Source organism: Myotis nattereri, assembly GCF_964212035.1.
Source record: "Myotis nattereri genome assembly, chromosome: 5".
Lineage (NCBI taxonomy): Eukaryota > Metazoa > Chordata > Mammalia > Chiroptera > Vespertilionidae > Myotis > Myotis nattereri.
In genome coordinates this window covers 94,487,148-94,510,067 of record NC_138080.1, presented here as the reverse complement: position 1 = coordinate 94,510,067, position 22,920 = coordinate 94,487,148, and the positions used below count along the sequence as shown (strand labels likewise).

At 40.5% G+C, this 22,920-nt stretch overlaps 1 protein-coding gene across 1 annotated transcript; it reads left to right on the top strand.

Annotated features, from left to right (window-relative positions):
- The first annotated feature begins 7,405 nt into the window (after positions 1-7,405).
- Positions 7,406-14,789, top strand: MED7 (mediator complex subunit 7). The gene is made up of 2 exons (XM_081092180.1): positions 7,406-7,467; positions 12,428-14,789. Exon 2 carries the CDS (start codon positions 12,445-12,447, stop codon positions 13,144-13,146), a length of 702 nt encoding a protein of 233 aa, XP_080948306.1. The 5' UTR covers positions 7,406-7,467; positions 12,428-12,444; the 3' UTR covers positions 13,147-14,789.
- Positions 14,790-22,920: the final 8,131 nt, after the last annotated feature.

The window sequence follows — 22,920 nt, the reverse complement described above, 5'->3', positions numbered from 1 at the left end:
CAAGGAAGATTTTTTAATATAATAAAAAATTTTATAATAGCAAAACCCCAAATGTTTATCAAATAGAAGAAATGATCAATTGTGGAATATGCCTACAGTGCACATAATACAACAGCAAAAGTAAACAGCAACTATACATGTTAGCATGGATGAACCTCATAGAATGTTGAATAATAAAAACAAGTCAGAAGATACCTATGATACAGTTCCAGTTGCAGAACGGTTCAGAAACAAGATCAAACAATATGTATTTGCTAAAGGTACAGAGAAAGGCAAGGAAATGATAAACACATTTATCTATAGCAGCCGTGGGCAAACTATGGCCTGCGGGCCGGATCTGGCCCGTTTGAAATGAATAAAACTAAAAAAAAAACAAAACACCGTACCCTTTTATGTAATGATGTTTACTTTGAATTTATATTAGTTCACACAAACACTCCATCCATGCTTTTGTTCCGGCCCTCCGGTCCAGTTTAAGAGCCCATTGTGGCCCTTGAGTCAAAAAGTTTGCCCACCCCTGATCTATAGGGTGGATACCTATAGGGTGAGAAGGAGGGGGGATCATCTGAGAGATACATACAAGGAGCTTGACGGGAGGGGATTGTTCTGTTAAGCAAAGGACATGTCTATGGTAAGCTATTGTATCTTTTTTAATTTTAACATCTCTGAAATCAGCATGGTTTTAAAATGCTGTCAGCCAGGTGGCAGTCACAGCTTTAAAGATACCAACCAACTTATTTCTCTTATGTTTTCCTTTGGGCAAGAGAGGTTAGATGACAAAATACCTAAGTCTGAAAGATATCTTTCAATAAATATAAAAGAAAAATTCTAAGTGACACAAATACTCAGAATCCAGGAACATGGGAAAGAGTTAAATATCTTGTAGAAGAATCCAAAATGTGGTTTACAAGTGAACTCTGAAAATTATGTGTGCATGGGAAAGGTAATTCTAAAAATAAAAAATCATACATTAGAAATGAGATGACAAATGTCTACTTAAAAAAATTACATTGTCTTCTCAGTTTAAAAAGGTAATAAGCCCTAGCTGATTTGCCTCAGTGGATAGAGCATTGGACTGGGAACTGGAAGGTCCCGGGTTCAATTCCAGTCAAGGGCACATGCTCGGGTTGCGGGCTCGAACCCCAGTAGGGGGCGTGCAGGAGGCAGCCGATCAATGATACTCTCTCATCATTGATGTTTCTATCTCTCTCTCCCTCTTGCTTCCTCTCTGAAAGCAATAAAAATATATTTTAAAAAAAATAAAAAAGTAAATAAATTTCACGAGCCTATAAAAATCATTAGGTTGTATTAACAATAGATGATAAAAGTTGAACTTGAGAAAAATGATTCTGAGGATCACGTGTGTTTGTCATCTGGGAGTCATCTCCCCAGCCTTCCAATTCTTTGCTCATTCTTCTCTGTGACAGTAGCATCTGCTAGGGCAGAAGTTGGGTTTCCAGTAAAACTTAGGGACTTCCGGAGACCGAGCAAGTGTGGCAAAGGTGGAGGAGGTAAGACACCAGGTATTCTGGGAGGAGTGGCGGCTTAGGAATATCAGCGGAAGCCCTGCTCGATTGCTCTGATGGGCGGCTGGAACACCCCACCTTGTGAGTTCTGATATGCAGGGACCAATAGATGCTGGGGATCAAGGTGTCCTTGGAGGAGACTCTTGAAGCAGTAAATACAGGTAGAAGCAGAGAAAGAAGCATGCTCTCCAAGACCTGAGAGGAGCTTAGGGGAAGCCTTCTGGGAATTCGAGAAGCTATGGGGTAGAGGAGAGGGAGAAAGGTGAACTCTCTTTAAAGCCATCAAATTTACACTATACCAGAGGCTGATACATCCTAGTCACAAATGGCTTAATCTCATGATTTGTAGACTATGGCTTTATCTCTTGTCCCTCTCTTAGTCTTGTTTTAGGCATTCCCACTGCCACACCCCCAAACACTGCTTTAACAAACATATTTTATCCACTGTGCATGGTGTTAGCTGAGCAGACCCACAGTTTACACAAAGGTCCAGTGAAGTAAAGTGGAGGTGGGGACTTTACCAGCACGTTTTCTGTATTTCCTTTTCTATCTCCACAGTTCATCAAGAAACAGATGCGTAAATACCTACATATTTCAAAGCAACAGTCCTCTTCCTCTGGGGGAGATACCAATTCGGGCATCAAGTCAATACACCCCATCAGATAAAGGCCAATATTTTTGACAGGTGCTCGCTTCGGCAGCACATATACTAAAACTGGAACAATACAGAGAAGATCAGCACGGCCCCTGTGCAAGGATGACACGCAAATTCATGAAGCATTCCATACTTTTTAATAAAAACTATATTTGACAATAATATGCATCATCATGGTAGCAATTCTTCTGCAGCAAGTGTAATGAGGAGATGAATGGCTGACCTCTAACCAGTGTCCCAAATTTAAACGCTAGCATACACACCTACGTACAAAAGATGAGAAAGGGATCTTTTACCAACAGCAAAATAAGATAATTCATGGAGTTATGGTGATCGGGTGGAGTCTTTTGGACAGAAGAAAGATGTACTATGGTGGGAAGAAACAAGGTATCTCAAAATATTGAAGGCGGTGTCAGGGCTGAAGGGCGAGAGTGATGAGAGAGGTGCCGGAGAACATCTGCAGGGGGCAGGTCAGGCAAGGCTTTGAGGTCCATGTAAAGGATGGTGATGTCTGGCCTTAGAGTAATGAAAAGCCACTGAAATGCTGTAAATAGGGGCATGACTTGATCAAATCCGCACTTTGTAAAGGGTACTTTGGTCGCTGTGAAAAGAGATATTTGGGGAGGGGGTTGTTAATATGTGAGTTTATGTTACTTCCTATCTTTGCCACAGGATCCATAAAATGAGGAGATTGGAGGGGATGTTTTGAAAGACACCTTTCCATTTGAAATATCCATGTGGGTGGACATTCCTTCAATGAAGGACTTATGGCCCAGGCTGCTAGGAGTGTGTTTGGACATTGCCTTGGCTTCAGACAACTCCCTCACCCAAGATAATGCCCCAGAGCACACAACAACAAATGATTGACATGGAGTGTGAAGGTCTGGCTGTCTTAGCCCAACACAGACCAACTCTCAAGGGCCATCTGAATTTGAGAGCTTCTGTTGGGCCTGCCTCACAGCTCGACTTCTTCTTCTGTGTACTCCTGCTTTCTTCCCTTCCCTTCCACAGGTACTGGTCCTAAGGGCACTCTTTAATAAACATCCTTTTCATAAAGCTCTATCTCAAAATTGGTTTCTTTGTGGTGTTATTTATAATAGCCAAGATATGAAAGCAACCCAAGTGCCTATCAATAGACAAGTGGATAAAAAAAAAGCTGTGGTATATATATAATGGAATATTACTTGGCCATGAAAAAGAATATTACCATTTGCAATGGCATGGATGGACCTAGAGGATATTATGCTAAGTGAAATAAGTCGGTCAGAGAAAGACAAATACCATATGATTTCACTTATATGTGGAATCTAAAGAACAAAACGAATGAACAAACAAAATTGAAACAAACTCATAGCTACGGAAAACATACTGATGGTTGCCAGAGGGGAGTAGGTTAAACGGGGACTGGGTGAAAAAGGTGAAGGGATTAAGAAGTACAAATTGGTAGTTACAAAATAGTCACAGGGATGTAAAGTACAGCATAAGGAATATACTGTAATCAATAATATTTTAAGAACTCTGTAAGGTGTCAGGTGGATACTTGAATTATCAGGGAAACATTTTGTAACGTATGATTATCTAACCACTATGCTGCACAACTGAAACTAATTCAGAATAATATTTAAAAATAAAAAGAGCAAAAAGCAAAAAAAAAATATTTTGGGGGAACACAATTTGCAACACTGTGTTAGTATAATGTGCTGTGGCCACCTCCTCGGACTCCATTAACCCTGCGAAAGGAGTTGGTGATAGACACGTTCTTTCTCTTGTTCGCTCTCTCTCTCTCTTGAGTGTAGGTACCCCCACCCCTTCTTCTGGAGCACACCAGAGCCCTTACATCCTTGCTTTCTTTCTCCTAAGCTCCAAGGGCCCTTCTTTTGCCTCTAAAACTTGTTTCATGAGCCCACGCAGCTCAGCTGACTCACTTCTTCCACAGCTCACTTCTTCTACCACTGTATCTTTCTATTTTTTGTTTGTGTTTTTTTGTTTCTTTCTTTTTAAACAAAATTTCTTTTTCCTTTTTCTTTTGTTTTTTTCTTTTTTGCCACTGTATCTTTCTAAATAAACTTTTGCTTCTATTTGAAAAAAAAAAAAAAAGAGAGAGAGGGAGAGTTAGTGATAGCCAGGAAGGGTATAATGTACTATATATGGTTTTAAATTTAAATATAAAGTACATTTCCTTACTGCAAAAGTGTGTCTACTTTGGAAAGTTTAGAACATGTAGATATGAAAAAAAGGAAACAAACATCCCATTGTTTGCCTTGATAATTCACCGATTACTCAAAAATGAACTGGTTCCAGTGGTTCTCAACCTGTGGGTCGCGACCCCTTTGGTGGTCGAACGGCCCTTTCACAGGGGTCGCCTAAGACCATCCTGCATATCAGATATTTACATTACGATTCACAACAGTAGCAACATTACAGTTATGAAGTAGCAACGAAAATAATTTTATGGTTGGGTCACAACATGAGGAACTGTATTTAAAGGGCCAGAAGGTTGAGAACCACTGGGTTAGACTTATGCCTCCAGAAAGATGGAGCAGATACATTTTCCCCTATGCCTCTCATTCATACAACTAAAGACCTAGGACATTATATGTAAAATAAACATGAGAAGACTCTGAAAGGCGGGGAGATGCAGAGAGACCTGCCAGGGACCACAGGAAATGAGGTGGTGAATTCCCCGGGTTTTTCTTTTTTGTCTCATGCATCTCAGACTTGGAGCTGAAGAAGCTGGCAATCCTGAAAAAAAGTCCTAACAAAAACCTTCTCTCTCTAAAGGACCAGGAAAAGAGCAGCCAGAAAAAGGCAGAAAGCTTTCACACAGTAACTGCTCTACTCCAGCCGAACATCGCAGAAAAAACAGTGCTCCCCACCCCCACCCAAGCAACCAATAACGTGGAGAGATTTCTGTGATGATTCCAAAACAGGCATGATAATAGTATATTTACTTTTTCTTTGGTGGAATTCCACATAGCGACGCAAATGGAGACTTCAACCACAGTAACAGCTACAAGTAATTCAAAAGGGCTTATCTCCCTTTTTGGAGGACTCTAACTCCGTTTTAACTTCTGCAAGAAGAGATAACTGGTCCTCAGTGGGGCCTCACTGTCCTTCAGTGGGACGTCACATGTGGGGCACAAATTCTTTGATATAAAAGAAAATGTAAACTGAAGATAGTTCTCAAATGCTAGAGTAACTACTGTCCCCTGCTGCTAAGGAATGGCGTAGCAGGCACAAGACACGATGGCAGTGGTTCTCAACCTTGGCTGCACATTAGAATTACCTGGGAATCTTTTTAAAAGCCTCATTGGCCCAGAAATCAGGATTTAAAAAAGATTCCCAGGTGATTCTAATGTGCAGCCAAGGTTGCGAACCACTGCTTAGAAGAAAACACAAGGGGAAATCTTCGTGACCATGTGTTAGGCAAAGATGTCTTGGCTAGGACACAAGAAGCATATGAACCATAAAAGAAAACATGGTTAAGAAAATGAAAAGATTAACCACAGATTTATTTTTATTTTTGGTTAATCCTCACTTGATTTTTTCCATTGATTAGAGAGTTAAAGGGAGGCAGGAGGGAGGGAGGGAGGGAGGGAGAGAGAGAGAGAGAGTGAGAGAGAGAGAGAGAGAGAGAGAGAAACATCTATGTGAAAGACACATTGGTTGGTTGCCTCCCGCATGTGCCCCTACAGAGGCTGGGAATCAAATCTGCAACTGAGATACACGCCCTTGACCGGAAATCGAACTGGAAACATTTCTGTCTGCAGACCGACGCTCTAACCACTGAGCAAAAGCGGCCAGGGCACCACAGAATTTTTTTTAAAGGATAGATTTATTGGGGTATAATTTATGTACGGTAAAATGAACGTCGGGTGTATGGTTCTGAGTTTTGATGAATATGTACTTCCATATAACCACCACCACCACCAGAATTAACATATAGAATATTTTCATCGCCCCAAATAAATTCTTTTCTGCCCCCTCTGTGTTCCTTCTTCTCCCTTTAATCCTGGTCCCTAGTAACCAGTAATCTGATAGCTGTTCATGTGCAAAATTTTGTCTTTTTTAGGATGTCATATAAATAGAATCTGACAACATATAGACTTTCATATCTGGCTCCTTTTTTTCTCTTAGCATAAAACTTTTGAGGTCCATCGCTGTTGTTGCATGTATCAAGGGCTTGTCCCTGTTTACAGATGAGGCGTATTCCATTGTACGGAGGTACCATAATTCATTTATTCATTCACCAGTTGATGGACATTTGGGCTATTTTCAGTCCTATAAACATCCATATACACGTCTTTATATGGACCTATGTTTTCAGTAACTGCATAGGAATGGAATTGCTGGGCCCTGTAATCGTTACATGTTTAACTACATAAGAAAGCGTCAGGCAGTTTTCTAAAGAGGCTGTATCATCTTTTATTTCTGCCAGCAAACTATGAGAGTTGGTGGCAGCGACCTATCAACATTTCGAATGCTCCATAAGAAGTTTTTGAAAATGAAATCAAAGAATCTTATTTTAATGAGGTAAATTTGAGAACTTTTTATCAGAATAACAATCTTTCCGTTTGAGTGCACCATGCTCTCATAAGCAGCCCACGAATTTAGAAATTTGTGACACTTCTAATGAAAATAACCTTTAAAGAAATCTTTATGTCCGATTTCTTTTTTGTTAATTTGCTGCCTGGGAATAGAATAGATATCTCTGAATTTCTAAATAAAAATAAAAGTCAGTGGATGGTGAAGAAATGGAAATTAGGAATATATTATTCATTTCCAATCATGGTCACAAATATTTCCAGATTTAAAAAAAACCATTTAAATAGTATATAAAATCCAATCTCATTTTTTAAAAATTTATTTTTGATGGTGGGGTTAGAGTCGACATAGCTTTAAAAAAAGATCTGCTTATCCTTATTTTCTAACCTTTATGGAAGGCATGCAGATAGATGCCTTGTTTAATTTTAAGCGTTAAAAAACAAACACGAAAGGCAGCTACCAGCCGCTACTTTTTGGGGCAGAAAGTAGAGGTACTATCCCACTTTAACGCCCCCTGGCGACGAAGTCACAAAATTGCAGGAAGATGGAAGGGGGGCGGGAAGGTCGGGGAGAAAAGTTACGCGCAGGCGCACTAGCGAGCCAGCGGTGTGAGGCGGGACAAGTCTCGGATAAAGAACAGCTCTTTCAGCCAATAAAGAGACAGCATCATCGACTTCTTCCCGGAAGTTGAGTTTCGCCAGCCGTGGGAGAGGCCGTTACCAGAGTAAACGCAGTTCTGAGGTGAGTGGGCGGCGGTGGTTTGGGGCTCGGTTCCCCACGCTTTTCTCTTCCCGGGACCCCGCGGCTTCGTCGGGGCAGGCCGGGAGTGGAGTGGGGGGGCCTGGGGCGGGGCGCGCTCGCTCCCTGGCCGCGCGCGGAGCACGGGTGGACCGCTCGGCGGGCTGGGGTGCCTCCGTCCGTGTGGGGAGACCGGGCCGGGCTGCAGGTTGGGGGACCGAACCGGGGTGGCCTTGGCCAGCCCTCTGGCGACTCCGGCCTCTGTAAAGTGAGAACAGCCTCCCCACCCGACCTCCCGAGGGGCACAGCCCTGAAATGGCTGGACTTCAGGACTTGGGGGAGTGGCGGGGGGGAAGGTGGATCCCGAGCCCCGTGGCCCCAAGACGCCCCTGAGAGGCGGTGAAACCACCCGCCGCAGCCACCTGTGCGGTAGAGGAAGCGGGTCCGTGTGGCCGCGACCTGGCATTGGGGGCACCAACGACCTCCATGGCTATGAAAGGGCGCGTCTAGGGCAGCGGTTCTCAACCTGTGGGTCGCGGCCTCTTCGGGGGGATCGCCTAAGACCATGGGAAAACACACATATAATTACATATTGTTCCTGTGATTAGTCACTATGCTTTAATTACGTTCAATTTGTCACAATGAAAATACATCCTGCATATCAGATTTTTCCGTGACGATTCATAACAGGAGCAACATGACAGTTATGAAGTCGCAACGAAAATAATTTTATGGTTGGGGGGGGGGTCACCACAACACGAGGAACTGTGTCAAAGGGTCGCGGCGTTAGGAAGGTTGAGAACCACTGGTCTGGGAAGTGATGGGTAAATCCGCCCAGTCTCCTAGGAGGTCGGGGTCCCTGGTAGGGGGGCCTGACTGAGGAGCTGGTGCGGGCGGCCCAGAGGACCGAGGGAGGAGAGGAAGGCCCGCTTCCCCTCATGGAGACCTGGGATCCGGGCCCGGAAGGTGAAGGTAGCGATAGGACTTACCTCAGATGAAGAGAGAGCGGAGAGAGAACCGTGGCGCCGGCCGCGAAGTTGGCCTTTGGAAAATGGCGACTTAAAAATTGAGGAATGCGCAGGGTGCAGGGAAACACACACACCGGGACTCACAGCCGGAAAGGCTTGCGTGGGTGAAATGTGGGCTGGATAACATTTATTTTTGAGTCCTAGCCGGTGTGGCTCAGTGGGCAGAGCGTCGGCCTGCGGACTGAAGGGTCCCGGGTTCGATTCCCAGTGGGGGGCGTGCAGGAGGCTGCTGATCAATGATTCTCTCTAATCATGGATGTTTCTATCTCTCTCTTCCCTCTCCCTTCCTCTCTGATGTCAATAAAAATATATCTAAAAAAATTGTTTTGAAGTACCAGATCAGTGCCACTTCTCTGATTCTGGTAAGGATGTCGTTAGTAAGAGAACATTCTTGTTTTGGGGGTATGCACTGCAAATTAGGGGGTAAAGAGATGAGAGACCAATAAGGCAAGTGAGGGGAAATGTTAACATTTGGAGAATCTGTGTTGAAGAATGTGGAACGTTTGCCCAGGCCAGTGGGCTCAATGGTTAGAGCGTCCACCAGTGCAGGAAGGGTCGCAGGTTCAATTCCGGATCAAGGGCAGGTATCTGGTTTGCGGGTTCAGTCCCCAGTTCCAATGGAGACAACCAATGGATGTCTCCCTGCCACCCCCACCACCACCTTCCACTCTCTCTCAAAAGAAATGGGAAAAATATCCTCGGGTGAGGATTAACAACAAAAGAGAATATGGAATGTTCTTTCTACTATTCATAAATCTACACATTTAAACACCTACGCGACCATCCGGCCTTTTGACCCTCTGACTGGTAGCTATGATACCCACTGACCACCAGTAGCAGACGCTCTGAGAACCAGAGAGGAGGGAGCCTGATTCCAGGGGGTGTCACCTGAGAACCGCCCTCTTGCAATTCAGGATCCCTCAGGGGATGTTGGAGGGCTGGTTTCCGCTGATTCCCGCAGGCCAGGCTGAGGGACTCCACTGGTGCACGAATCTGTGCACTGGGCCTCTAGTGTTTCTATAAGTCTTAATTTATGTTGAAACTTTTTTTGTTTTTATTTTTTTATTAAAAAATATTTTTTTTATTGATTTCAGAGAGGAAAGGAGAAATAGAAATGTCAATAATGAGAGAGAAACATTGATCGGCTGCCTCCTGCATGCCCCCCACTGGGAATTGAACCCATAACCCTGGCATGTGCTCTTGCCCAGAATTGAGCCCTTTAGTCTGCAAGCCAGTGCTCTGTCCATTGAGCTAAATCGAGCAGGGCTGTTAAAATGTTTTAAAGGGTTGATTGTAACTGTTTGCAGCTGTCCTGAGTTTGTAACTTAGTGAAACAGTACACAGTGTTTATAACCCTCCTCCCATGCGCTTTCAATTCCCTTTTCCTTAATGGCTGTATTGTATTATATAGACTACCTTATACAGCCCTCATCTATAAAATCATGTATTAATTCCCACTTTTCCTGCTCTTTTCAAACAGGGCTGCATTAAACTTAGGCATTTTTTTTGGGTGTACTTGTACCAATTTTATAGGATAAATTCTATAAATAGAATTATTGGTCCAAAGAATATCAGTATTAAACTTTTTGATACTGCCAAATTAAATTCAAAATATGTACTTGTTTCCTTTCCTATCAGTTGTGTATGAGAATTTCCCACATTATCTTGGGGAGGGGGGGTGCTGGCCTACCACCTAAGAGTGTTACCTGGTGGTGGTCATGATGGCGACTTCTGTGAGAGCTCTCCACCCCAGAAACTTCCCTGAAGGGCCAGGATAGCTAAACATCTGCTTCTAAAATTAGGATGACCACTCTGCAGACACTGAAAAGGAGAGTGTGATGTCTGCTGGAATCCAAGGTCTGCCACATAGAAGGTGTTCTATTTGTTGAAAGTCTCCTTTTAAAAAATTGGTTTAAAAAGTGTATTAGCCTGGGCTGGCTGGTGTTGCTCAGTGGTTGAGCATTGACCCATGAACCAAATATTCAGGAAGGCCTAACTCACCGGCTGAATTCCCAGTCAGGGCACATGCGGGGCCGGGATAGCAGGGGGCATGCAGGAGGCAGCCAATGGATGATGTTTCCCTCATTGATGTTTCTATCTCTCTATTCCTCTCCCTTCCCCTCTCTCTATAAATTAATAACATCTTAAAACAAAGTGTATTAGCCTGAATATTTTCCCTTTATTTGTTTATATTTAAATTTTTTAAATTTATTGACTTTATTAAAAGGAAGGGGGAGAGAAAGAGAAGTGTCGATTTGTGTTCCACTTACTTTTGCATTCATTGGTTGATTTTTGTATGTGCCCTGACTGGGGGATTGAACCTGCAACTTTAGCATATCAGGATGACTTTAACCCCAACTGAGCTACGTGGTCAGGGCATCCCAACTTTATTTAACAATTGCATTTTCTTTTTCTTTGTCATCTTCTGCCTATATCCTTCTTTAATGTAGTTTTATTTATTTTTTTTAAGAGATTCACTCAATGGACCTTTATAGAGGACCTACCACCTTTTAGGCATTGTTTGAGGTGCAGCTTGGTAGAATTGTGAACAAGACAGGCAATTACTGAATTCATGGTGCTCCTGGGAAATGGAGTCAGAAAATAATGTTTTTGAAAAATAAAAATTTCTAGTTTTTGCCCTTTGTTAGCTTGCAAGCATTTATATCCTAGAAAAATGAGATTGCCTGTTATTTTGCTTATACTTTGCTAAATGGAATTTTTAGATTTATTTATTTTTATTAAATTTATTGGTGTGACATTGGTTCATAACATTATGTAAGTTTCAGGTGTACATCCTCATAATTTTACTTCATTGTGTGCCTTCCACCCAAAGTCTAGTCTCTATGTATTTGAACCTTTATCCTTGTTGTCCTTTCCCCACCCTCCTTTCTCTCTGGTAACCACCTTTCTGTTGTGTGATATTTATTTTTGGTAGTCAGATCTGTTGGTCTTTTGTAGTAGCCTTAAAACATGTAGTTATTTCTTTGATAGATTGTAAGCAGCAGTTGGATGGAGGTAGTGGTTTTTATTTATCCTTGAAAGGTAGTATAGTGTAATGTTTTGAGATCTTTAGACTCGGGATCCATCCTCTACTACTTACTCTGTGACTTTACACAAATGGTTCAACCACTTATTTCATCTCTAAAATGGAAAGAGCACCTTTCTTTTCTCGGATTTCTCACAACTATGAGAAAAGTATTTAGAATAGTGTCTGGTATATAGTTTGCACACAGATATTATCTATTATCATAATTATTCCTGGATACTCATTGTCATATATTAACAAATATATGAAAGAATGAACACACATTAAGGATGTTTGTACCTACTTCCAAGTTCTCTTTGATTTGGAGCCCTCTTGAAATGGATGAAGCTGCTCAACAAATATTTATGAAGCTTCTGTGTTCAAGGCTGTGGACACAGAACTACGATAGACAAAATTTTTCCCTTTATGGAGCTTATTGTCTGTTTGGGGAGACAAATCAGATACCGATACAGAGAATAAACGCTACTGACGTATTGATTCTCAGCAACATTCTCTCTGCCACTGTGGCTTGGTGGAAACTCAGGAATGTTCCATAGCTGCCCTTAGAACTTCACAAATTCCAGTATAAAACTGGCTCCAGTATATTATATCTTGAAAACCTGATAAGATCAGTCTAAATGAGCACAATTTTCTTTATAGATGAAAATAAACTGCAGCATATTTTTTTGTGCCGTTGAAAGTATTAAGTAGAGAAGGAAAGTACTTGGATAAATAGAAAAGGATCATAGCCTTTCCCTGTTGTAAATGTTAGTTTTAGAAACCAAGGAGATCATTTTGTTCTGGGCCCCCAACTGCTATGGTGAAAAAAGGAAAATACTCTGTCTCTAGTTACCCAATGTGACAGGTTTGTTTTGTAGAGGTACTCTAAATCTTTGGTCTATTTCTATAGGTTCTTGATCTTCCACAATGGGTGAGCCACAGCAAGTGAGTGCCCTTCCACCACCTCCGATGCAATACATCAAGGAGTATACGGATGAAAATATTCAGGAAGGACTAGCTCCCAAGCCTCCACCTCCAATAAAAGACAGTTATATGATGTTTGGCAACCAGTTCCAATGTGATGATCTTATCATCCGCCCTTTAGAAAGTCAGGGCATCGAACGGCTTCATCCTATGCAATTTGATCACAAGAAAGAACTGAGAAAACTGAATATGTCTATCCTTATTAATTTCTTAGACCTCTTAGATATCTTGATAAGGAGCCCTGGGAGTATAAAACGAGAAGAGAAACTGGAAGATCTTAAGCTGCTTTTTGTACATGTTCATCATCTCATAAATGAATACCGACCTCACCAAGCAAGAGAGACCCTCAGGGTCATGATGGAGGTGCAGAAACGTCAACGCCTTGAAACAGCTGAGAGGTTTCAAAAGCATCTGGAAAGAGTCATTGAGATGATTCAGAATTGCTTGGCTTCTTTGCCTGATGATTTGCCTCATTCAGAAGCAGGGATAAGAGTAAAAACTGAACCAATGGATGCTGATGATAGCAACAATTGTACTGGACAGAATGAACAAGAAAGAGAAAATTCAAGTCATCGGAAAGACCAGATTATAGAGAAAGATGCTGCCTTGTGCGTTCTAATTGATGAAATGAATGAAAGACCATAAAGGGTTTTTTGTTGTTTTTATTTTTTCCTTTCAGTAAATAGCATCATATATTAGTTTATTTGCTCTTGGAGAGTCTTAAAAGAGATATAACTAGGAGTTAGTAACAGCTTCACTCTCCAACTTTATCAATTATGAGATGTCACAGGCAGTAATTTCATTTTATGGCAAGCATAGGCAGTGAGTGTGACTGCATTAAGAGTAATCAACTTAAAAAGCAAAGTGCTGCTGTTGTGTGGAATATTCCTGTTTTTGGAGTTGCACTAAACATTGAAGATAATCCTCAGTAATAGCAAATTTCCGTCCTTGGAATGTAGACTTGTTATTTAATAGAAGCAGCAGCCCTGTAGGTTGCTTGGTGTTAAAAAAAGAATGATAAATAAAGGATGTCAAGTAGTATAAATATGAAATTGTGAAATCTTTATATTTTTCTTAAAAATTTCCTACTCTCTAAAAAAGTATTGTAACATGTTAGAAGAACCCCATAGAGTTATAAAATAGCAATTTTTCCTCTCGACTGCTCCTGTAAATACACTATGTCGAACAGTCTTGGCCCTATCCTTTTTTAGTCAATCAGATAATAAGTCCTTTGATCACTTTTAGTTGCAACCATTTTAGTAATTGAAATGTTTATGTAATTAATTGTACATTTCCTTTAAAATTCAGTTCATACTTGTTTAAAGCTGAAAACCTGATATGGGAAGGGAGTTTGGTGGCAGAGATTGTTAGATGTTCACTGGAGATTGTATCTCCCCTGAGATACGGTGCTGAGAGAAGGCTGCCCTGCCAGGGACTATATTTCCTCACTCCCCTTGCATGTGTGTAAGGCTATGTGATTAAGTTCTTAGCAGTGGAATATGAGGGTAAAAATTCAGGCCTGCCCCATACAAATTTTCTTGCACAATCCTCCATTCTGTTCTTATCTGTTCGGTGGATGGCCACACCCAGGATAACTTTGGGTCCTCCATTCCCTCCTGGTTGGATGGCCAGCATAATTTTACCATTTTGAAGATGATAAAGGTTCAGTTAGTTTGGGCCCTTGAATGACTGAGGACTAGGCCCTCCTTTCATTAATCCCTGACCCCAATCCAGCTGATTTGACTATCTGAGCAAGAAGTCACCTGTTTTGATCACAGATTTTATTTCTGTATTTCTCTTCTCTTCCCTCTAACCTCTCCTCCACCAAAGTCTTGGTGAAGAGTCTGCCTTGTATCTGAGGTTCTCTGCTGGCCTTTCTCTTAATGTAGGCCAATGGTTCTCAAAGTAATCTTAGACTAGGAACATTAGCATTACTGGGGACCCTGTTAGAAATGCAAGTTCTCTTGCCTCACTCCAGACCTACTAAATCAAACTCCAGCAGTGGTATACAACAAGCTGTGATTTAATAAGCCCTCGGATGATTGTGGTGCAAATAATCAAGATTTAAGAATCACTAATAAAAAAAAAAAAAAAAAGAATCACTGAGCCCTGGCCGGTTTGGCTCAGTGGGTAGAGCGTCGGCCTGTGGACTCAAGGGTCCCAGGTTCGATTCCGGTCAAGGGCATGTACCTTGGCTGAGGGCACATCCCCAGTGGGGAGTGTGCAGGAGGCAGCTGATCGATGTTTCTCTTTCATCAATGTTTCTAACTCTATCCCTCTCCCTTTCTCTCTGTAAAAAATCAATAAAATATATTAAAAAAAAAAAGAATCACTGATAAAGGTAATGCCTTTTCCCAGATGTACACTTTTGATAATTCTCTCAGTCCCCAGTTTCCAATATACCATTCTTACTCTATTAAGGTCTTCAGCTCTAGAGCTGGCAAAAACCAGTTTAAAGTGACCACAGGTCAATTCTATACGTGAAACATTCATCCTCTTTAGAAATCTTTGGAGTGTAGGCTGTTCCCAAGTAGACCGGCCACTTTTTTTTTCCTGACATGTATTTGGTGTGGATCGATGGGCTCCAGAGGACACAGGCCAGTCTTAAGTTTACAATGAAGGTGAAGGGGTATTCCCCTCATTCCCTTCTTGGGGAGCAAGCTAGACATTACATAACACTTGAGCAGCTCTCAAAAGAAATCTTGTTATTTCCCTTCAACCCTTTTATAATCTTAAGGATGTTGGGCTAAGAAAGTACAAAGCCAATTTTTGGCTGTTTTGCAAGTCCATGCAAGGAAAAGAAACCTAATTGAATCACATTGTTATAAGAGTTATGACATAATTTGTATATGAATTTGTGTGTTTGGGGAGAGGATTAAGGGATTTAAATTCCATTAGCAATTTTAAATTCTAACCTTGAGAGGATCCGATTTTGTAGGTCTTTTTAAAAGAATTTTGGTGTGAACTATTTCAGTGGTATAAAGTAGCGCAAGATCTGATAGTTATAAGTTTAAAAACTTATATGGTCTTGGCCAGTGTGGCTCACTGTTAAAGTGTCAACCTACACATTGGTCTAGTGCAGCGGTTCTCAACCTGTGGGTCGCGACCCCTTTGGGGGTCGAACGACCCTTTCACAGGGGTCGCCTAAGACCATCGGAAAACACATATATAATTACATATTGTTTTTGTGATTAATCACTATGCTTTATGTTCAATTTGTAACAATGAAAATACATTCTGCATATCAGATATTTGCATTATGATTCATAACAGTAGCAAAATTACAGTTATGAAGTAGCCACGAAAATAAGTTTATGGTTGGTCACCACAACATGAGGAACTGTATTAAAGGGTCGCGGCATTAGGAAGGTTGAGAACCACTGGTTTAGTGTTTGACTCTTGGTCAAGGGGTTTGATCCCCACCCCTACTTGGGGGTGTGTGGGAGGCAACCAATAGATGGGTCTCTCTCACATTGATGTTTCTCTCTCCCCTATAGGTTTCAAGTTTCCCCTCGCTGACATCTTGGGCAGCAGACTAGATTTCAAGTTCCCCCTGTTATATTGTTGTGGCTTTTCCCAGAATTTATGAGAGCATCTGACAATTTTATCTTGGCAAGTCCCAAGTCTGCTGACTTCTTTGTTCAGTGGGTGAGATAAACTCCCCTTTTCCCTCCTCTCTTCCCCTCCTGCCCTAGCAGCTATCTATCCTGCTTAACAGTAGGTCCTGAAGTGACTGGAATAGCAAGTGCAAGGGTCTCATGAGGAAATAAAAAGGTGGCATGAATTGGATGAGAAAGGTTACTATTGCCACAACATAGGGAGGAGGTGGAGCTAGAGAAGCAGATATGGAGCAGATTACAGGATTTAAAAGGCCAAGGGAAGGAGTTTGTTTTATCCTAAATCTGATGGAAAGTCAATAGCAAACATATATAGGCCTTTGTCAACACTGTTCTAATAACTACATAGTCGTTTTATCCTCACAACAATCCAATGAAATCATGATTTTTTATACCCATATTACAGATGAGGAATCAATTGCTCTGAGAGGTTATGTAATTTACCCAAGGTTACCAAGACAGTGGCAGAGCCAGGATTGAAAATTTCTACTTTCAAAGCCAAAGCAATCCAGCTGGTGTGGCTCAATGGTTGAGCATCAACCCATGAACCAAGAGGCCATGGTACATGCCTGTATTTTGAGCTCAATCCCCAATAGAGGGCGTGTAGGAGGCAGCCAATTGATGTTTCTGTCTCATCAATGTTTCTACCTATCCCTCTCCCTCGCTCTCTAAAATCAATAAAAACATTTTTTTTTAAAAAAAAAAAAGAGAAAAAAAAGCCAAAGCGCTTAACCTCCATACTTTACCACCTTTCTACTGCATCAGACAGTTAATAAGTAATAGGTAATAAATAGTGGAGCCAAGAGTAGAATCCAACATTTTTACCATATAAAGTCCATAGATACTACATGATTTTGGACTGAGGAAGAGATTTGTATGTGGGAATTGGACATGTTAAGGCATTTATGTTTAGACTTCTCTGTGTATTTTAAGGAAATACCTATGTATCATCTCCACTTTAAGAAACAGGGTCAGTTTTGTGGTTTTATGGCTACAAAGCACGTAGCATAATTTATGGTACTTAGTAAACTATCAAAAGTCAACAATTCTGCTAAGTCATTTGCCTTTTGTGTTTGGCATTTAGAATCAAAGATTAAAGAACTGGTTTCAAATTGCAGTATAATGAATCTAACAGTAAGTGGCACTCTTACCATAAGTTTTGTAGCTGTAGCCAGGTGGCAGAGGAGGGGCAAAGATGAGGAAATTCAGAGGTTCTGTTTATAATACTGAGCTTTTTATTCAACCAGTGAGACTTGCTGCCCGTGCCTGTTGGTGGCCTTTCCTAGTGGAGAGAACATGGTGTGAATTCTTCAAAATAATCAGTATTATGTCTTGAATAAGAGTCTTGATTAGAACCTTTCTCTCAGAGCTGCCTAGACAAGACAAGGTCTTGTCTAGGCAGCTCTGGGAAAGACCTCAGCCATTATTGGTTAGTGAATAAGACAATAAGATGCTTCTCACATTTGCTTAATATATGACCAAATTCTGTGAAGCTGCTGGTTCCCTGTCCCCCACTCTAGGTTTGGAATAAGGGAAGGCATTCAAAAGATGAGAGTCTTGCAAGGAGGTATGGTTGGCCAGGAATGCATTGTATCAGCATTATAAGGAAAGATATCTTGTGGGTCTTTACTGATTTTTACATTCATTCAATAAATAAGGGAATCTGCTGTGAATAATATGCAACCATTTAAGAGCCATTACGAGTGAGAGTACTCGGGGAGGACGGGAGCTGGAAGAGGTTTATGGGGGGAAAAGGAGGACCTATGTAATACTTTCAATAATAAAGATTTTTTTTTAAAAGAGAGCATACTGCTGAGGAAAGAATATTCAAGATCTGATAAAAGTAAGTTGCTGGGTATATTTGTGCCTGTCTATGCAGAGTCAAATTTGGAAAATTATATAGAAACCATTTTATGGATGAGGATATTGAGACTCAAATGTAACTTTCTATATACAAAGGACACCAGCTAGTAAATGGCAGAATTAAAACTGAGGCTTAAAGGAAAATTTTAAAAAGAGAAAGAAAAAGAGCATGGTAGAATTTGGGCCCCATTATTTACTAACTGTGTAGTTTTGGTTGAATCTCAATTTCCTTAACTATAGTAATTATGGTACCCATCTCAAAGGGTAGGTACCATCTAATGTTGACAATGAAAGAGAAGATTCATTCTAATTCTTTTTGAAATTTGTCAGGTTTTAGGCTTGCTAATCATCTATGTAGAAGTATCTGATCTAGAAGAGGGAAGGTGGTGCCTGGAGGCTTAGGTGGTGGGTGAGCCTAGGACTTTATGAGTTACTGCTACCTACTAGGGAGAGCGATAAAGAAATTATGAGGGCCTGGCCATGTGGCTCAATGGTTGAGCACCTATGAATTAGGACAGTGGTTCTCAACCTTCCTAATGCCGCGACCCTTTAATACAGTTCCTCATGTTGTGGTGACCCACAACCATAAAATTATTTTCGTTGCTACTTCATAACTGTAATTTTGCTACTGTTATGAATCATAATGCAAATATCTGATATGCAGGATGTATTTTCATTGTTACAAATTGAACATAATTAAAGCATAGTGATTAATCACAAAAAACAATATGTAATTATATATGTGTTTTCCGATGGTCTTAGGCGACCCCTGTGAAAGGGTCGTTCGACCCCCAAAGGGGTCGCGACCCACAGGTTGAGAACCACTGAACTAGGTGATTACCATTCGATTCCTGGTCAGGGCACATGCCTGGTTGCAGGCTCAATCCCCAGTAGGGGGCATGCAGGAGACAGTCATCAATGATTCTCATCATTGATGTTTCTATCTCCTCCCTTCCTCTCTCAAATCAATAAAAATATATAAAACAATAAATAAAAAAAGAAGGCACAAATAATGGCAGAAATAAAAAGTGACATTACTATAGATTATATAGACAGTAAGAAATAATACGAAAATATTGTGGAAAATTGGAAAACTTAGACAAAATGTACAAATTCTTATAAAATGACCAATATTGGTTTAAGAATAGGGAACTTGATTAGCTTTCTAATGATTAAAAAACAAAACCAACCAACCAAACAAAAAAAAACACCTGTAGTTAAAATCTCACAAAGAAACTTGAAGTATAGCTTTGCTGGCAAGTTCTATTAAAGATTGCCAGAAAGAAGAAACATTCTTAAGGTCTTTTTATGAGATTAGCATAGACATATATGCACATTAATCTAGCAATGTATAAAAATAAAAAGTAATGCTTTATGGCCAAACCATGTTTAAGAATGTAAAATAGAAAATTAATTAATATAATCTGTCACTATAATAGATAAAAGGAGAAAAATTCACTTGATCATCTTAACAGAAGCACAAAAAGCATTTTATAAAATTTAGTATCCATTCATGAAAAAGAAAAAAGGGGGATCTGGCTGGCTGGGTAGCTCAGTTGGTTACAGTGTTGTTCTGATACTTAAGGTCCAGGGCATATACAAGAAGCAACCAATGAATGCATAAACAAGTGTAATAACAAATTGATGTTTCTCTCTCTTCCTTCCTCTCTCTCAAAAAAAAAAGTTAAAAAATTAATTAAAAAAGAAAACCTATTAGAATATTTAGGAATAGAACAGAACTTCCTTAATCTAATAAGTTGTAGCTCCATAAAATATGCAACATGTATTACACCCAAGGTAGAAAGCTAAAACCTTTCCTTTAAGATCTGTAATGAAACCACAACGCCTGCTATCAAAACTTCTGTTAAATATGTACTAGATTCCCTAACCAGCATGGTAAAATAAAAAAAGGAAGAAGCTGAACTGCCATTGTTTGTAGAAAATGTTTTTCTGCATGGAAAATTCAATATAATCTACAGATAACTTATTAAAAAGAGAGTTTCCTGGTTGGAGAAAAATACATTCATGCCCTAGCTGGTTTGGCTCAGTGGATAGAGCATCAGTCTGCAGACTGAAGAGTCCCAGGTTTGATTCTGGTCAACGGCACACACCTAGGTTGCAGGCTTGATCCTTGGCCCTGGTCGGGGTGCGTGCAGGAGGCAACCAGTTGATGTGTTTCTCTCACGTTGATGTTTCTCTCTGCCTCTCCCCCTCCCTTCCACTCGCTCTAAAAATCAATGGAAAAATATCCTTGGGTGAGGATTAACAACAAAAAATAATACATTCAAAATTGCATCTCAGAATACCAGCAACAAATGAAAAAAAAATTTTAAATCAGATACTAAGCATCAATGATATGAAGTACCCAGGAAAAAAAAATCAAGGAATAAGTTGAAGGTCTCTGGAAAAAATTTTGAAATTTTGTTAAGATTTTAAAGAAAATCTAAATAGAGGAGAGAAGATATGTCTATGGGTTGGTACACTCAATATTGTAGAGAGGTCAAATTTACTCCACATTGATCTGTGGATTCAGTGCAAGCCAATCAAATTTTTGCCAGGTTCTTTTTTTAATTTGATAAGATGATTCTAAAATGTATAGGAGGTTTGCTCTGTCCTATAGAGCAAAAAGGTTTGTTGTTGTTTTTTAATAATAATGCTTATTGTGGGCAAGGCACCTAGTTTAAATTCTTGAAAGAAGAGGTAAGTTTCTCATGAACCCTCAGGGGCTTGATTGTCCCAGTTTTAATGGTTCATAAACAAAAGAAAAGGTTTTTTAACTTCCAAGTAATGAGGGATATGCAGAGAAATCCATGCCGAGATGCCATTGTATCCTTACCAGTACCACACACACACACACACACACACACACACACACACACACACACACACACAATATCAAGTGTTGATGAGGATGTGGAATAAGAATTCTTACACACTGTTGGTAGATGTCTCAGAAAACAGGCATTATCTAATAAGGTTCAAAAGTTATGTACCCTTGCCTGGTGGTGTGGCTCAGTGGTTGAGTGTTAACCTATGTATCAGAAAGTCACGATTCCATTCCTGGTCAGGGCAAATGCCCGACTGGATTGCTGGGCTAGATCCCCACTGTGGGGCGTGCAGGAGGCAGCTGGTTAATGATTCTCATCATTGATATTTCTGTCTTTCTCCCTCTCCCTTCCTCTCTGAAGTCAATAAAAAAAAATTTTAAAAAAAGGTATGTACCCTTTGACCCAGTAATTCCATTCTCAGAAATATACTTCAGAGAAGTGTGCACTGGGATTCATGTAAATGTCCAGTACGGCATTGTTCATGATAACTAAAACAGAAGATTAAATGTTCATCTAAAAATAGAATGAACAAATAATTTGCAGCATATCTACTCCCAGGAAAACTTTGAGTAATAAGAACAATCTACAGGGATATACAACAGCATGAGTGGATCACATAAACACATTGTTGAGGGAAAGACAGGACGCAAACGCCTATAGACAATATGGTTCCATTTTCGTGATGTTCTAAAATAAAACTATACATAAAATTTGGGATGCATACATAGGTTTGCAGGACAAATAGCTAATTACTGAATATCTGCTCCTCATATTCTATGAATGACCTTCCTCCCCTCTGAAGCCCCTGGTCCCTGACCTCATCCTTAGCTCATGATGTTTTTTATTTCTCATTTTCCCTTTCTGTCTCTGAAGCTCTCCTGTAGGTAGAATTCCTACATATATCACATAAGTCAAATTCTCCCCTTAGCCCTTTTATCAAGGTCATTAAAAAAGCAAGGAGCGTAGTCGGTTTGGCTCAGTGGATAGAGCGTCGGCCTGTGGACTGAAAGGTCCCAGGTTCGGTTCCGGTCAAGGGCATGTACCTTGGTTGTGGGCACATCCCCAGTGCGGGGTGTGCGGGAGGCGGCTGGTCAGTGTTTCTCTCTCATCGATGTTTCTGACTCTCTATCCCTCTCCCTTCCTCTCTGTAAAAAATCATTAAAATATATTAAAAAAAAAAAAAAAAGCAAGGAAACGGCCCGTTCGGTGGTTCAGTGGTTGAGCGTTAACCTATGAACCAGGAGGTCACGGTTCAATTCCTGGTTATGGCATATGCCCGGGTTTGAAACTCGATCCTTGTGTGGGGCATGGAGGAGGCAGCCAGTCAGTGATTCTCATCATTGATATTTCTACTTCTCTCTGTCTCCTTTCCTCTCTGAAATAAAAATAAAAAATTTAAAAAAAAATATTTATTTATTTTTAAAAGCAAGGAAACAATTGCAGTATTTCAAATAGTGATTACCTGTAGGAGAGGGAAGGTTTTGAGATCAGGAAGGAACACATGGCCTTGGAGTAGAGGTTGGAGGGACTTTAGGAGATTTGCTTTATTTTTTGTTTTGGGTCCTGATTTCTTGAGTGTTTGCTTTGTGTTTTTTAAACTATAAGTTCATGTAATGTTCTGTACATCTGTTATATTTTCCACTAAACATTAGTTTAACCTTAAAGCCATATTGTGACATCATCATACACCCATCATATTGGAAAAAATTAAAGTCTGACAGTACCGATATTGGCAAAGACATGCAGCATCGTAAGAGTTCTTCACCGCTAGTGAGAATGTAGGCTAGGATAAGCACTTTGGAAGACTACTCAAATTCTGTTGTAAAGTAGATTCCTGTGAGAAGTGAAAAAATGGGAAACAGGGTTTTCTCTGTTTTTAGGGGGGGCCTTCTTTTGGGGGGAGAGGAGGGATATAATTCAGAGCTTCATCTTGAATGAAACAGGCTAATGTTAGTTTTACCCTCCTGTGCATAAATTCCTAGAAGCAGTGAAGTTATTTATTAGCTAGACAAGTTGGAGCAGCGGTTCTCAACCTATGGGTTGCGACCCCTGAAAATACATCCTACATATCAGATATTTACATTACGATTCATAACAGTAGCAAAATTACA